The sequence below is a fragment of the Notothenia rossii genome (genome assembly GCF_949606895.1).
Source record: "Notothenia rossii genome assembly, chromosome: 1".
In the NCBI taxonomy this organism is placed as follows: domain Eukaryota; kingdom Metazoa; phylum Chordata; class Actinopteri; order Perciformes; family Nototheniidae; genus Notothenia; species Notothenia rossii.
Window position 1 is genome coordinate 21,636,770 of NC_136912.1, and position 13,984 is coordinate 21,650,753.

Genomic DNA, 13,984 nt, shown 5'->3' on the forward strand with positions numbered 1-13,984 from the left:
TCTCCCAACACTTAATCTTTCTACCTCCCACCTCCCCATGACTAAGTATCCGTTCTCTGCCTTCCCGCTCCCCTACCCATCCTCATCTTTGTTCCTCTCTCTCTCTGTCTCAATTTCTTGCTCCATGTCTCGGATTTTCTCTCACTCTCTCTCCTCCTCCCTTGCCCCTAGCATTCGAAAGAGAACTTCAATCCCAACTGTTCATTCTGGAGCTACTCCAAGCGCACCATGATGGGGATCTGGTCTACCAAGGACTGTCGTCTGCTGGCGACCAATCGCACACACACCACCTGCTCCTGCACACACCTCACCAGCTTTGCAGTGCTTATGGCCCACGTTGAGGTGAAGGTAGGCGTTCATTCTGCTGTGCCTGCCAAGCGGGGATGGGCAGGATCAAAGGGTCAGTTGTTCATCATTTGATTAGCAGTGGCTGGCAAGGCTGGTCGACAGAATCTCAAAAGAGGCAAGGAAGGAAGGGAAGGAGACCACAACATCTGGGAAATAGATTAGCCCTCTGCAGGCTCTCCACTACTGAGTAATCATACTTGGCAGGAGACATTTTACAATTGATTCGTCAGGCCAGATGACATTAGTTTGACAGAAAATTAAAAAAGGAAAACAATACAATCTATGGAGTTCTGTATTACTAAAACAGATGCTTTTTTAATTAACTACAGAAACTTGAACCAAAAAAAGGTGCAGGTCCTTTCTTATTGTAAAAATTACATTTCACAGATCAAAAAGTGAAAGGGGCTCATTTATTTTGATATCCATGAGTCACTGTGGGCGGTGGATAAAAACCTCATTGTCCCGCCGTGTGAGGGATAAGCACTCTTTGTCTCCCTCTTTTGTTACGTTAAGACCAAGTTCCTTCACCACAAATCGGCTCTTGTAACTCTGGATATTGTGTGACACCCAATCTCTCCCTCTGGGCCACAGGATGTGTGTTACTTCTAAAGGGGTCATGGTCAGAGCTAGCTTGGCAACCCTTTGTGAACACAGTGTGAGGGTTTGAGCAGTAGATCCATCACAGCAGTGCTATGTTGAACATTGCTCTGGCTGCCAGGTCGCAGGACACTGATGGATAGAGCCAGCACACCTGTGCAACGCAGCGTAACGCTGTGGCCCTGAACGCTCAGCGACACACAGCCCCACTCACATCAGTCAGGGGAGGGGGGATGTGTGTATTTTATACAGTATGACTCATGTATGTTATTTTGAAAACCAAAGCCAAACGTAATACATAACTAAATACAGTAGTTTGAAATGGCTATTAAATAATTCACTTTTCTTGCACTTCCCACAGAAAGCAGACAGCATGCACGACCTGCTCCTGGACGTAATCACCTGGGTGGGGATTCTGTTGTCGCTGGTTTGCCTGCTTATCTGCATCTTCACCTTTTGCTTCTTCCGTGGGCTGCAAAGTGACCGCAACACCATCCACAAGAACCTCTGCATCAGCCTCTTCATCGCTGAGTCACTCTTCCTGGTGGGGATCAACAGGGCTGATCAACCGGTAAGACTGCCAAGACTTTCTGTGTGTGTGTGTGTACAAAAGGCAGCATGTGGGCATGCATATTTGTATGACTATAAGCTCATTAATAAATAAAATCGATAAATAAAAACAAATATATGGCACACAGGCTACATTTCAAAATGTTTAATTTATGCTGTGTTGGCACAGACTTGGCATAACTTTCTACTGACCGATACCACGGATCATACCGCATTGTTGGCAAAGTAAATTGTGAAATATTTAATAACTGGCTGTCAGTGGTTTACCACATTGCAGCAACATGAATAAGGAACAGCAGATTTGTTACATTCATCATTCCCGGAACTAATCCAAAGCAGAGTTTTCTCTTATTGGCTGTTAAACATACCATACATTTGTATTCAAACCAGCCTGGATTGTGGCACCTTCCAAGATGAATCGTTTTACAGTCTGTGGCTAATTCAGAAAGGATGGCCAACAAAGGCAGAAGCAGACAAAAAATCATCTTTAACTTCAGGCTAATAGCTCAGTCAGGTTGTTGTGTTTCTTAAATGGCAAGTTAACTTTAATATAACAAAATGTAGGTACAGAAAGAGCTAATCTGTTTGTTCTTTTGTTCCCAGTTGTAACAGAGGTGATTTACAGTGCATAACACAGACTTTGTTATTGGCTATTAGGACCATTTGTTTGCTGTGTTTTAGCTTTGTTACATGTGTTATGCTGTGCCTCAGTCCAAAGTGACTTTTGTTAGTCATTTCCTCCCTTAGGCTACAAAAGCTGCAGTCTTTCTTGCTAAGGAATCCTGTTGACTTCGTTGTTTTCTTTTTTCAAACTAATCATTTCACAAACAAAGGCCATGTAAGGCAGGATACTGAATGTGGGTTCAACCTGATTTGACCATTCAGATATTTCTCACAAGATAGTGTGTGCAAACATCATTATTAAACTGTTAGATCATCCTGGTTGAATCCAGGCCTGTGTGGGTAACAGAATGTTGGACATGTTATTGAAATATTTATTCCAGATATTGATCCTAAAATTGGTGGCAAAGTGGTGTCACTTATTTAAATTGTTGTAGTCTTCTTCTAAAAAGTCGATGCTATTGTATGGGGTCAATCATGTGTAAGTGCCTCTGAGATTGGTATGAGCAGAATTCATGTTTGGGGAAAATATGCTGCCAATATGTAATACAAAGGCAGGTAGTACAGTTTAGTAATTCAACAGATAGTAGAAAAATACTTACATATAATGTACAGTACCAGGTTGTAAATGGCTTATGAGCGTAGCCAGGCCAGGTCAGATAATATTGACATTCAGACAAACCTCTGGGTTTATTCTGGGCCACTGTGTCAGTCTTTACTGGCTCTGTGTGTCATTATGTGCGTCAAAATGTAATACAAGGATCCTTATTCTTCAGCTATGCATTCAGGTAAAGATTGTTTATGCAACACTTTTTCTATTTTTAATATTAATTTAAACCCAACTATTAATGTTGTAACCAGTCAACAAAATTACATTATCAATCTTAAATTAAATTGAAAATTGAAAAATTGCTTTATTCCCCTTTATTCGATTTGAACTTTTATTTTTAGATTTAACATTGTAAACTGCTACAGGCCCTATTCAAAGGAGCAGACAGATTCAAGTGGACTCAATATTATTTTAAAAGGGTTGCCATTCACTGCTACCATTGCTGCTTGTGTGAAAAAGGCTAACATAACTTCACTATTATAACCTAATTGCTCACTTTCTACTTTTCGCTTCCACTGCCCAGACCTTACCAGATTGGGACTTTTTGTTACGGTTAATGATGCATGGCTGCTGCTGCTCATGTGGAACTGCACTCAGCTTCTTCAACCCACAACTGCAGAAGAGGAGGAACAATAACAAAATCTAAAGCTATGTGGAAAAAGAACCAACTGGAATAAAGCGAATAATGATTCAGTTTTGGCTCGACTATCAGGGTCCACATGGTCTGCATTCTAGTCACAGCCCTTGTTGTATAATCCATATGGTTCGCATTCAATACGCCAATCATGGATGGATTAGGACCTTAAACCTCACTTGGATGCAAATACTTACACAAAAATCGTACGGGTCAGATTCTCAGATTCTCCTCTAATTCCTCTGGGCAAGGTCACCCAAATATAATCAACATTTACTGCAGGCAGCCTTGATGTGTGCTGTCATTGTCTAACCGTGCAATGTAATGACATAATGCAGTTTTGGACATTTTACGCATATTTGTGCTAGGGAGCCTGTATTAACTTTGTGAGCTGCTTTGAATCTTGAGATTTTTTCTGTGAGGGAGAAAAAGCTCAGGTCTGTATCTTTTATCCCCTTCATAGTATTCAAGAAGGCTAGAACAGCCTGAGGCCTTTATATCCAGCTGAGCGTTCAATAATAAAACATAATTGACTTGCCTTGACATTGAGGTGTTTGTATTCCTCCTTGTCAGTGTATGTTTGTGTCGGAGCAGCAATGTTGTTGCTTTGTATGTACGTGTGCCGACGTATTTGTGTGTGCCGTTAATTACTGGTGACTATTTGTGACCTCCATTAACATCTTCAGCGTCACTTAGCTCGCAGCCGGTTAAGCCAGTAATTCCAGCAGGAAAAAACGAAATGACTTTGCATAAGCAGCCAATTTTTTTAACCTGTGTGTGTGTGCTTGCATGTGTGTATCTTGGTGTGAGTAAGCTACACTGTGTGATCATTAGAAATGGAAATGAGTGACTCCCTAGCCCCCTAAGCTCATTGTCTCTCAGACATTAGGTAATTGTCTCTCGCTGCAAACCCCTCCATTATAAAAGTCTGTCTGTTAGCTTTCCCATTCAATGATTTAGGAGGAACTCTTTAGATTAGGACAATACAATGAATGTGAAGCGCCGGATATAACCACTCAACTTCTTTTCTTGAGCACCCCTCTTTTCTTCCCATCGTCTTGCCTCAATTGTTAATGTGGTTTTAGGTTTGATACCCCTCTTTCATTCCCCTACTGATTCTCTTTTTAATTCAGGAGACTCTGTTTTCTAAGTATTTTATCATCTGCCTCCCTCTCTCTTTTACATTCCTTTCATCCAACCTTTCACTGGCTACAAAAATGCGAGCGTTAAGCCACTGATTGGTACAGGTCGAAGCAAATATTATTATTTATATTTGATATTTGATTAAGAACTTGTACAGTGTTTTGATTTTGAAGGTCATCTTAAAAAATTCAGTTCAGCTCAGCACAAAAATGCAATTCAGCTCTAACAGTGGCATGAAATCACAACAACCTAAAATGACGTTACTGCTGGCTTTTTCCAAAAATGTGTCAAATTGAATGTGAGCTTTGTCTCTTTCATACCAAAGGGCTGAGTTTCATAGTTCGACTCGTTTTGCTATTCGTTGGCATTGAACATAATCATAATGTATTTTCAACAATGTTGCCAAGTTGTTCGCCCCTCTCACTATTTCCCCCCCCCCTCCCTTCTCTCTCAGCCTCTTTTGAAAGTGTTTTGCTATTTCTGTATGAAATGTGGACAATCAGTGAAGGCTGCCGCACCAACTTGTCACTTCTATTCTCTCATTAATCTTCTTAGATATCTTGCAGATGTAGAGTAAAATGTGAAGGAGGCTCAGCTAATATTGCTGTCTTGAATTGATTTTCCGTCAGTCTGTCGCCTGTAATTGCTCTTATAGTTCACTATGATTGTGAGATCCATTTTCTATTTTACTTGCCCTCTTCCTCTCCTATCTATTCCAGCATTGGCAGCCCAATTGTTAATCCTGCACATTTTCTTCCTTATGTGAATATGATAAATGATGAAGTCTGACTCATACCCTTATTGCCTTCAGGGTTTGTGTTTCTTTCTAAACTCATCAGTGCAAATGTCCATAGTGCATTAGTGTTTGTAGGCTCACTGTATTTTTAAATCCTCTCCATCTTTTTCTTTCTCTCACCAGATTGCCTGTGCGGTCTTCGCAGCCTTACTCCATTTCTTCTTTTTGGCAGCCTTCACCTGGATGTTCCTGGAAGGGGTGCAGCTCTACATCATGCTGGTAGAGGTGTTTGAGAGCGAACACTCCAGGACTAAATACTTCTACCTGGCAGGCTACGGAGTGCCTGCTGTCATAGTGGCCGTCTCCGCTGCAGTGGACTACAGGAGCTACGGCACCGATCGAGTGTAAGGATAGAAGGGTGGCGAAGAGAGCATAGTGTGAAGGGAGGATGGATGATTGGGCCAGGGAGGAAGGGAGGGAGGAAGGGAGGAAGGGAGGGAGGCTGGAGTGCCTGCTGTCATTTTGGCTGTGTCTGCCACAGTAGACTCTACAAGCTGTGGCGCTTCTGAAGAGTCAATACAGAGAGGTTGGGAGGGGAGAGAGGCAGAGAAGAAGGGAGAGGGGGGGGGTTGAAGTATGGGGACAAGCAGGGGAGGATGCACCACAGAGTGCCTGCATGAGCACAGCAGCGACAATGTGTGAATATGGAAGGATTTACAAGCAAGATAGAAGGAGTGGGTGCACAGTGGAGCCGATTGAGGGAGAAAAAGGAGGGGTTTTTGTGTGAGAAGGGAGTGATGGAATAGCGTTTCAGTATGAAGGGCCGTGTAGCAAAGTCCTGCACGGGTCTGATTTTCAAGACCGGCTCCCGCCCCGCACCCGCGACGTGCAATACCGAACCCGCCCTGCCACCCGCACATATTGCCAATTAGTTCAAACTTAGTGCAAACCGACACGACCAGTCGGCACAAGATCCGCAAATTGACCCGAACCTGCATATAGGCCTATATGAGCAGTGAAAACGTGCAATTATTAACACACGCAGTTGCATATTTGTCTCAAAAAGCGTGGGATGTTGGTTATTTTTCTCCATCTAGGATGACACCAAAAGCCTCCCAGACGTTGGATTTCGCTCTTGAGGAAGTGTTATTGAAAATGCTGTATTCTCCGCTAGAGAGCTTCACCTCAGCTATTTCTAATGCAGCAGATTGATGCGCTGCAGAGGTTATGATTATGAGAGAGGTCTGAGGATTTAAACATTACACTCAATTATTATAATTTGTATATTATTTATTATGCAACACCCGCGACCCGACACGCATCATCTTTGTTTTACCCAGAACCGAACCCGGAAAAAAGCGTTTGAAAAAATACCACCCGTGAATCACTTTTTTTGTGGGTCACCCGATGCAGGCCTCTGTCGTAGGCCAACATTCAAACTAACCGCGCACACACACTACTGAAAACATCTGGCCTTGCACACACACAACTGAAAATTAAACATCACGCACATACTACTCAAAATTAACCTCACACACAACACACACACACACTATTGAAATATTCTCACATTCATAGTGAACACCTCACACACACACAACTGAAAATTAACCTCACACACACACTATTGAAATACTCTCACATTCACTAGTGAATACCTCGCATATACAACTGAAGTGTGTGTGTGTGTGTGTGTGTGTGTGTGTGTGTGTGTGTGTGTGTGTGTGTGTGTGTGTGTGTGTGTGTGTGTGTGTGTGTGTGTGTGTGTGTGTGTGTGTGTATGTGTGTGTGTGTGTAAGGTTTTCAGTAGTGAATGTGAGAGTATTTCAATAGTGTGTGTTGTAGTTTGAATTTTGGCCTATACACGGCCCCTCATATTTCAGAGTGTGTACACGTTCACACTGCTTTGTACTTGTTTGTGCTAAGAAGAATAAGCTGGCTTCTCCCCTGAAGTGAGTGCAGCGTGGGGAGTGGGACGAGGACATACATTAAGAGCACATGGCAACGTATTGATGCATGCTTGACTTGTACAACCTGAGATACATGGTGAATCAGTAAGCATCTCATTCATATTTAAAAAAAATGCATAATAGGCCCCCTACAAATACAGAAAAGGGAAAATAATATGACTTTCACATGCTTGAACTGTCCACCCCATTCATGCATGGATTCACAAAGTAGGCCAACCTTTTATTCATACACATGCATATTATGTGCATAATGTGAATATAATGTATATGGTACATTATACATGTCCCTGACCTGTCCTCTTTTTTGGTTACTATATAAAATCATAAACACTAAAGAGGGTATTAACAATGTGGATGTTGCATTTAGAAATGTATCCTCCCTCAATCGCTTATAAATGAGCAGCATATAGAAAATTACAGGACACTATAGAACTGGTAAATGATTCACATGCTTAGATGCTCATTCTTTGCTGCTCTTGGGGCCTTTGTAGTTAAGACCTCACAGTTACCCCTGTCTTCACATCAAATCGAGGAGGTTAGAGGAACGGGAAAAGAGTTGAAGTTAACGTTGTTTAACCGTCAAGCCACTCCAATCTGTATGGCACTTAAATCAATATTTCATTGTGGGGTGATCATTAAAACATGAGAGTCTGAATGCCAAGCTCGGGATGAATAATCAGCCTCATGCCATAAGCTAACAGATAAGAGATTTGCCTTGAGGAGATAGCTATGTTTTGACAAAAACATACATAATAATGTCAACAATTTCATAGAAATGTGAGATATATCTTCCTTAGTTAGAGAAAGTTTAAACCATTTATGTCACAAGAAAATATTTTCTTGTGGTTGAAAAGACAATTTCACTTGAGCAATCACTCTTGGTTTTGTTGGCCTTGTGCCTTGTAGATTTAAAAGGCAATTGACACCGTTGTTTTAATGACAAAGAACATTAAATCCAGATAAAATAACGTGTATGACTCATTCATCAGTCCAGCCTTGAAAATGGCACTGCTTATCATGTTTGACACGACCCTCTGAGACAAAACCTCCGGGAATATCATCTGCCATCCCTGCTGTGTCACCTTGTCACATAACACAGCTTATTCTCCACATTAGCCAGTGGCACTGAGTCTCATTCACCTCCAATAATGAAGGTGGCAATGACTTAGCAAAGGAGCCCTAATGGAGGATACAGTGACACAGTCAGGGACCCATAATGGAGGGCTCTCTAATGTGGTGGAAATTGAAAGATTAATAATTCAAAAGCAGCTGGTCATGAATCAGTCGGCCATTTTGCTCCAGCGGTTTTTCTCTGTACCGTTCTCTGCAACCCGTTGGGTCTGACCTCAGTGGAGGGCACTCTGGGGCATATCCCCCCCGCCCCTGTTAGCTGCAATTGACGAGTGAAGATGTTTGGGATAATATAATTTAGCATATAGCAGTCTATATTTTACTACCAATGCTAACCTTGGTGTCAGCAATTGATGTGTGTGGGTGTATATGTGTTCATGCATGTCTTGTGTCTGTGTGTATGTGTGTTCTCTCCTTTAACTTCACCGCAGCCATTCCCACACCCCATAAATAGCATGATATGAGGGCTGCATCCATAACTCAGTATTCAAATGAACACAGTCATGTCATATTTTTTGCGACCACAGGATGTGGCCGTGTCATATATCTGTGCCCTAAGGGGGAAGTGAAGGTGAATTAATCACAGGTGCTCATACCTCGCTGTCTCCCTCTCTGTGTGTGATGTATATGTCGGAGGTATGTTTATAGCGTGTATCCTTCATCCTGACACACTTTTCTCACTTTTCTTCATCTTTTTCACTTTTGTATCGCCCCCCAATTCCTTTATTTCTCTCATCATGGTGCATTTGATATACTGTGTATGTCCTGTAATTTACTATTTTCTTCCATCTTTGTGTGTGTGTGTGTGTGTGTGTTGTGTGTGTGTGTGTGTGTGTGTGTGTGTGTGTGTGTGTGTGTGTGTGTGTGTGTGTGTGTGTGTGTGTGTGTGTGTGTGTGTGTGTGTGTGTGTGTGTGTGTGTGTGTGTGTGTGTGTGTGTGTGTGTGTGTGTGTGTGTGTGTGTGTGTGTGTGTGTGTGTGTGTGTGTGTGTGTAACTATGATGTATGTCCTGTTCTCTGATGGTAAATCCTTGCTAGCCTACATCCATCTTGAGACTGGAGCATGTTTTTAATCCCAATGCATCTCTCTTCTCCTGTTCTTCTTCCCCCTGTTTCTCATGCATGATGTCTCCCTCTCGCTGTGTCTCCCTCTTTGTATCTCTCTATCTCTTTCTATCCCTTGTTCGTCTCTTACTCACTCTCTGTCTATCTCCGTCTCTTTAGGTGCTGGCTGCGATTGGACACATACTTTATCTGGAGCTTTATAGGCCCTGCTACGCTCATCATTATGGTGAGATGCACATACATGCATGCTTACACACACTTGTCATGGCACTACATGTACATGCCTGCCAAATGTTAGTGCAGAAACGACGGGTTCAATTAAGGTTTATGTTAATCTTCCTTACACTTACAAGGTTTGCCAGAGCTCCTCTGCGGTGGAAGTAAAAGCGTAAGAAATGTTATGTCAATTTAATAATTTCCCACTCATGGATTAACTCTCAATTGGGCACACATTCCAACAAGCTGGAAATCTTCAGAAGGACATAGAGAACGAACTGCAGATTACGATAAGGACTCAACAAAGTTATGTTGCTCTTAAGCATTTATTTAATGATCCAAGCCCTGTACTTTCTCCTGGCCTAGCTACTTTATTACAATACAGCTCATTACACAGCAAAAAGGGGAACTCAGTTGCACTACTTCCCTAGTCCTTTCACGGAGAAATGTCAATGAATTATGCTTTATCGGTCAGTTACTCCTGGGGAGAGGGAACATTCCTTGAACCTTGAATGAGTAAACAGAGACAGAACTGGCCAGACACAAAGACAGAAAAAGAAATAAAAAATATCAGTGTTATGGAAAGAGAGAATGAAAGCAATGGGACATGTTCCCAATTAGGTGAATGTCAGCATGTACACTGATGCTCTGTTCTCATTTAAGAAATGTCAGGCAGGCTATCACTGAACTAACTGTAAGAGGGAGCTGTGCAGGTGGGACTGCTTTGTTATGACTAGCCCATTGTAACATATAAAGCCTTGGAGACTAGGCGCAACAGTCATTATTCAACCAGCCTATACAGTATCTGCATTAGCAGGCCAATAGCATCTATGATGATTGGATCTCTATTGTAACAATGATCCTTGGTGGTTATAATGACTGGCTGTATATTCCCTGATGCTTAAACTGCTGTGTTTTCAGCACATAAAGAGCTGTTGGTTATGTGTTGATACTGTGTCCCCAAGCCAATTACTGCCGGAAGAAAAAATGAAATATTATACACTGTGTGTGAGTGAATTGTTGCAGTGACGTTGTGTCTTTAATTAGGCCTGTTGTTGCCGAATATTAACTTGTATGCTTGTCTGTGTGTTTCAGCTGAATGTAATCTTCCTCGGCATCGCTCTTTACAAGATGTTCCATCATACGGCCATTCTCAAACCCGACTCTGGATGTCTGGACAACATCAAGTAAGTTCATGTATGCATACAGTCCTGCCATCACACCAGCAGGCCTGGGTTTAATGAGCGGATGTGATTATACATGCATTTGTGTGTGTATTTAGTAAAAGGGATAATTCAACATTTTGGGAAATCCAGTTATTTGATTTCTCTGCCGAGGTTTAATCAGACGATGGCTAGGACTTAACAACTGGTTAGCTTAGTTTAGCATAAAGGCGTGAAACAGAGGAAAACAGTTAGCCAAACTCTGTCAGAAGATAATACAATTATCCTCCCAGCACCTCTTACGCTCTCTAATGAACACATATTATCTTGTTTGTTTTATCCAAACAAAAATAACAAGCAGAGGATTTACAGGGGATTATGAGCCGACTATTTCTTAGATGGGAGATAAATTGTCTTGCCCTCGACCTAATGTAAAAAAAGCAGATTATTGTTTTTACACTTCCTTTTATTTCAATGGATCAAACAAACAAGATATAATGTCTTAATAGTAAGCTTTAGATTTTGTTACAACTTCATATTCACCTAAGAGACTTGATCTATCTTCTCATGAAACACACACATTGTAGCCACTAAGTATATTTCCCAAATGTCTACCAATTTCTTGTGTACCACTGTTCATCAGGCTTATTTATATAAAAAGCAACATGAAGCACTCTTTTGGCATACATTGTTTTAAGATGCTTCTCATTAAATAGATCATATTATTATTCCCAGTCATGTCATTACTCATTTCACCCTCAGAGGATGTTAAAATATGACTTCATTTCCACTGCACACTGAAGCTCTGTCTACAAAGCAAACTAATCAGGATTGTGTTATTCCTCATTCCAGTACAGCTCAAGACAAAAACCTCAATCTAATTCAAACAATGTTCCATGGCTCTGAGCTCAATGCCTTACTGAGGCACAGCTCAGAATGTATAATGTGAATCACAAAATGGCTTACTCATTTGATTTATCATTTAAATATGGCTGTCAATGTATCTTTCATGCAGCAGTTTTAAGTAGGACTTCAAGTGGGAAACGTTTCAGAAATAAAGCGAAACCAGCTGATACTTGCTTCTGTGCCATTCAGAGGAGCGTAATCAAAAAGCCTGATGAAAAATGAAAATCAAAGAACGATTTAGAATATGATGCTTTTGGATCTTGTTTCCCTTTTTAATAACTTTCCACCGCCTTTTAGAGCACACTAAAAGCTGAATGGATTTTAATATATTTCACTTCATTGGTCATGTCTTTTGTGGTTCATTTACTTGTTAATCATCATCATCATCATCATCATCATCATCATCATCATCATCATCATCATCATCATCATCATCATCATCATCATCATCATGCCCTTTTGTCTTATTGTTTTTCTTTCTTTTGTTTTCTTTGTCTCTAACTCCAAGCCGTCATGAGTTGTCTTTGTTTTGGATTGGCTCTGGTAAGGCCACTCTCCAATCAGGATGCCTCTCGTCTTCTGAGAGACATTTTGATTGGTTTGCTTGTCGTTTATTATTTGTCTGTAGAACCTGCCTTGTCTATCCATATCCCTAAATTAACCATTAACCTGCCTTGTAAAATGGATTACATGTTGATGTGTGATTTGTGAGCTCCTATGACCTATAGACCTGTGCTAATGTGCTATTGAAATATTATAATGGTGAGATGTGAACGAGGGGAAACAGAGCTGAGAGAGAAACCACGACTCTGGGGAGCCCTGGAGGAAGAGGTGGAATGAAGGGATGGAAAAGTGAGGGATGAGTGTACCCTTTATTGAAGGGGGTCGTCAGACGAGCTTTATTGGAGGTTCTGTCTCGCCTGAATGGTGCCACAGAGGGCAACAACGAATCAATCACCTTAGTCTCACTCACTTACTCTCCTCCTCTTTCTCTCTTCCTTTCTGCTAACTCTTCTAATATCTCAACCTTTTCTCTCTCTCTCTCTTTCTACCTTTCTTTGTCTCCGTCCCTCGCATTAGAGGTGATCACTGTCCAGTCAGCCAATCAGATTAACAGCCATCATCGCAGCTGTGGCAGACCAGAAAGTGTGACCTTTAGTGGGAAATGTCATTTATAATGGCTGTAATGTCCCTCTACTTACTGCCCAGTGGAGCCACCCACAAGGCTCGCACGCTCAGATGAGGACGTACAGTGCATAGACAAGCTTCAACACAACCGCATTCCTCTGAAATGTGGGCCTTATGACTCACTTCTGCTTACCCTTTATATAAAATGTAGGTTTATAGCCTTAAACTTTTAATAAAATTAATTCCATTAAATTCTTATTGTCACAATTGGACTTAAAGACTTCAGTAACCACTTCCGCTATTTAAAACATATTTTACCCTCTGCCATGCACTTTAAGTGATGGAGTTTGGATGTAACTTGGACAAAGTCCTGTGTGCTTGACCTTCTCGGTATTTGTTGCTGACGTCAGCTACCATACAATCTCCCTTCCTCTCATGAGACGTTATCGAAATTAGCAAATCCACTTTCTCTCTATTCTCCCACCCTTTTCGTTAGAGTGTAATTCTTTTTTGGCAAAACCTCCAACTGTTTACTCCATCCCACTCCAACAGTGTTGGGACGCCGAATGAACCCTCTCTAACCCCTTTCTCCTGCCTCATGATCCCACGTGTATTAAACTTGGCTGAACAGCTTTTTACTGATCCAGGAAATAGACAAGCCTATTATGTTATCCTTCTTATAATAAAACCTGTAATGTATACTTTACATTTAACGGAATAAGTGGTTATGTCAAGAATGTATCACATTGAGTGACATTTGAACTTTTATAGCATTTCTAACTCTCAATTACTCCCATTTGCTTCCAGGTCTTGGGTGATCGGGGCCATCGCCCTGCTTTGTCTGCTGGGCCTGACCTGGGCTTTCGGCCTGATGTACATCAATGAGAGCACCGTCATCATGGCCTACCTTTTCACCATCTTCAACTCTCTGCAGGGCATGTTCATCTTCATCTTTCACTGCATACTGCAGAAGAAGGTGAGCGAGACAAACTGAGACAAAGTTGTACAGAAATAGACAGACAGGCACATGGCATTGATCAACAGGGACAGCAAAAATATCCACAGAGCTTTGACAGGTTTGATTGGTCATTTAGTAACCCCTGCTGGCTTCTCAATTCTCTCACTTTTTCTCACCGACTACCTCCTTG

The 13,984-nt window shown here is 41.5% G+C and overlaps 1 protein-coding gene across 8 annotated transcripts in view; it reads left to right on the forward strand.

The window, feature by feature from the left end:
• adgrl3.1 (adhesion G protein-coupled receptor L3.1) overlaps nt 1–13,984 on the forward strand; it is an 88,612-nt gene that overhangs the window by 63,907 nt on the left and 10,721 nt on the right. For all 8 annotated transcript variants that reach the window (XM_079668290.1, XM_079668292.1, XM_079668293.1 and 5 more), the window contains exons 13-18: nt 172–348; nt 1,307–1,516; nt 5,443–5,663; nt 9,583–9,649; nt 10,735–10,826; nt 13,644–13,812. In XM_079668290.1, coding sequence (XP_079524416.1) covers nt 172–348; nt 1,307–1,516; nt 5,443–5,663; nt 9,583–9,649; nt 10,735–10,826; nt 13,644–13,812 — 936 coding nt within the window. The remainder of the gene's footprint in view (nt 1–171; nt 349–1,306; nt 1,517–5,442; nt 5,664–9,582; nt 9,650–10,734; nt 10,827–13,643; nt 13,813–13,984) is intronic.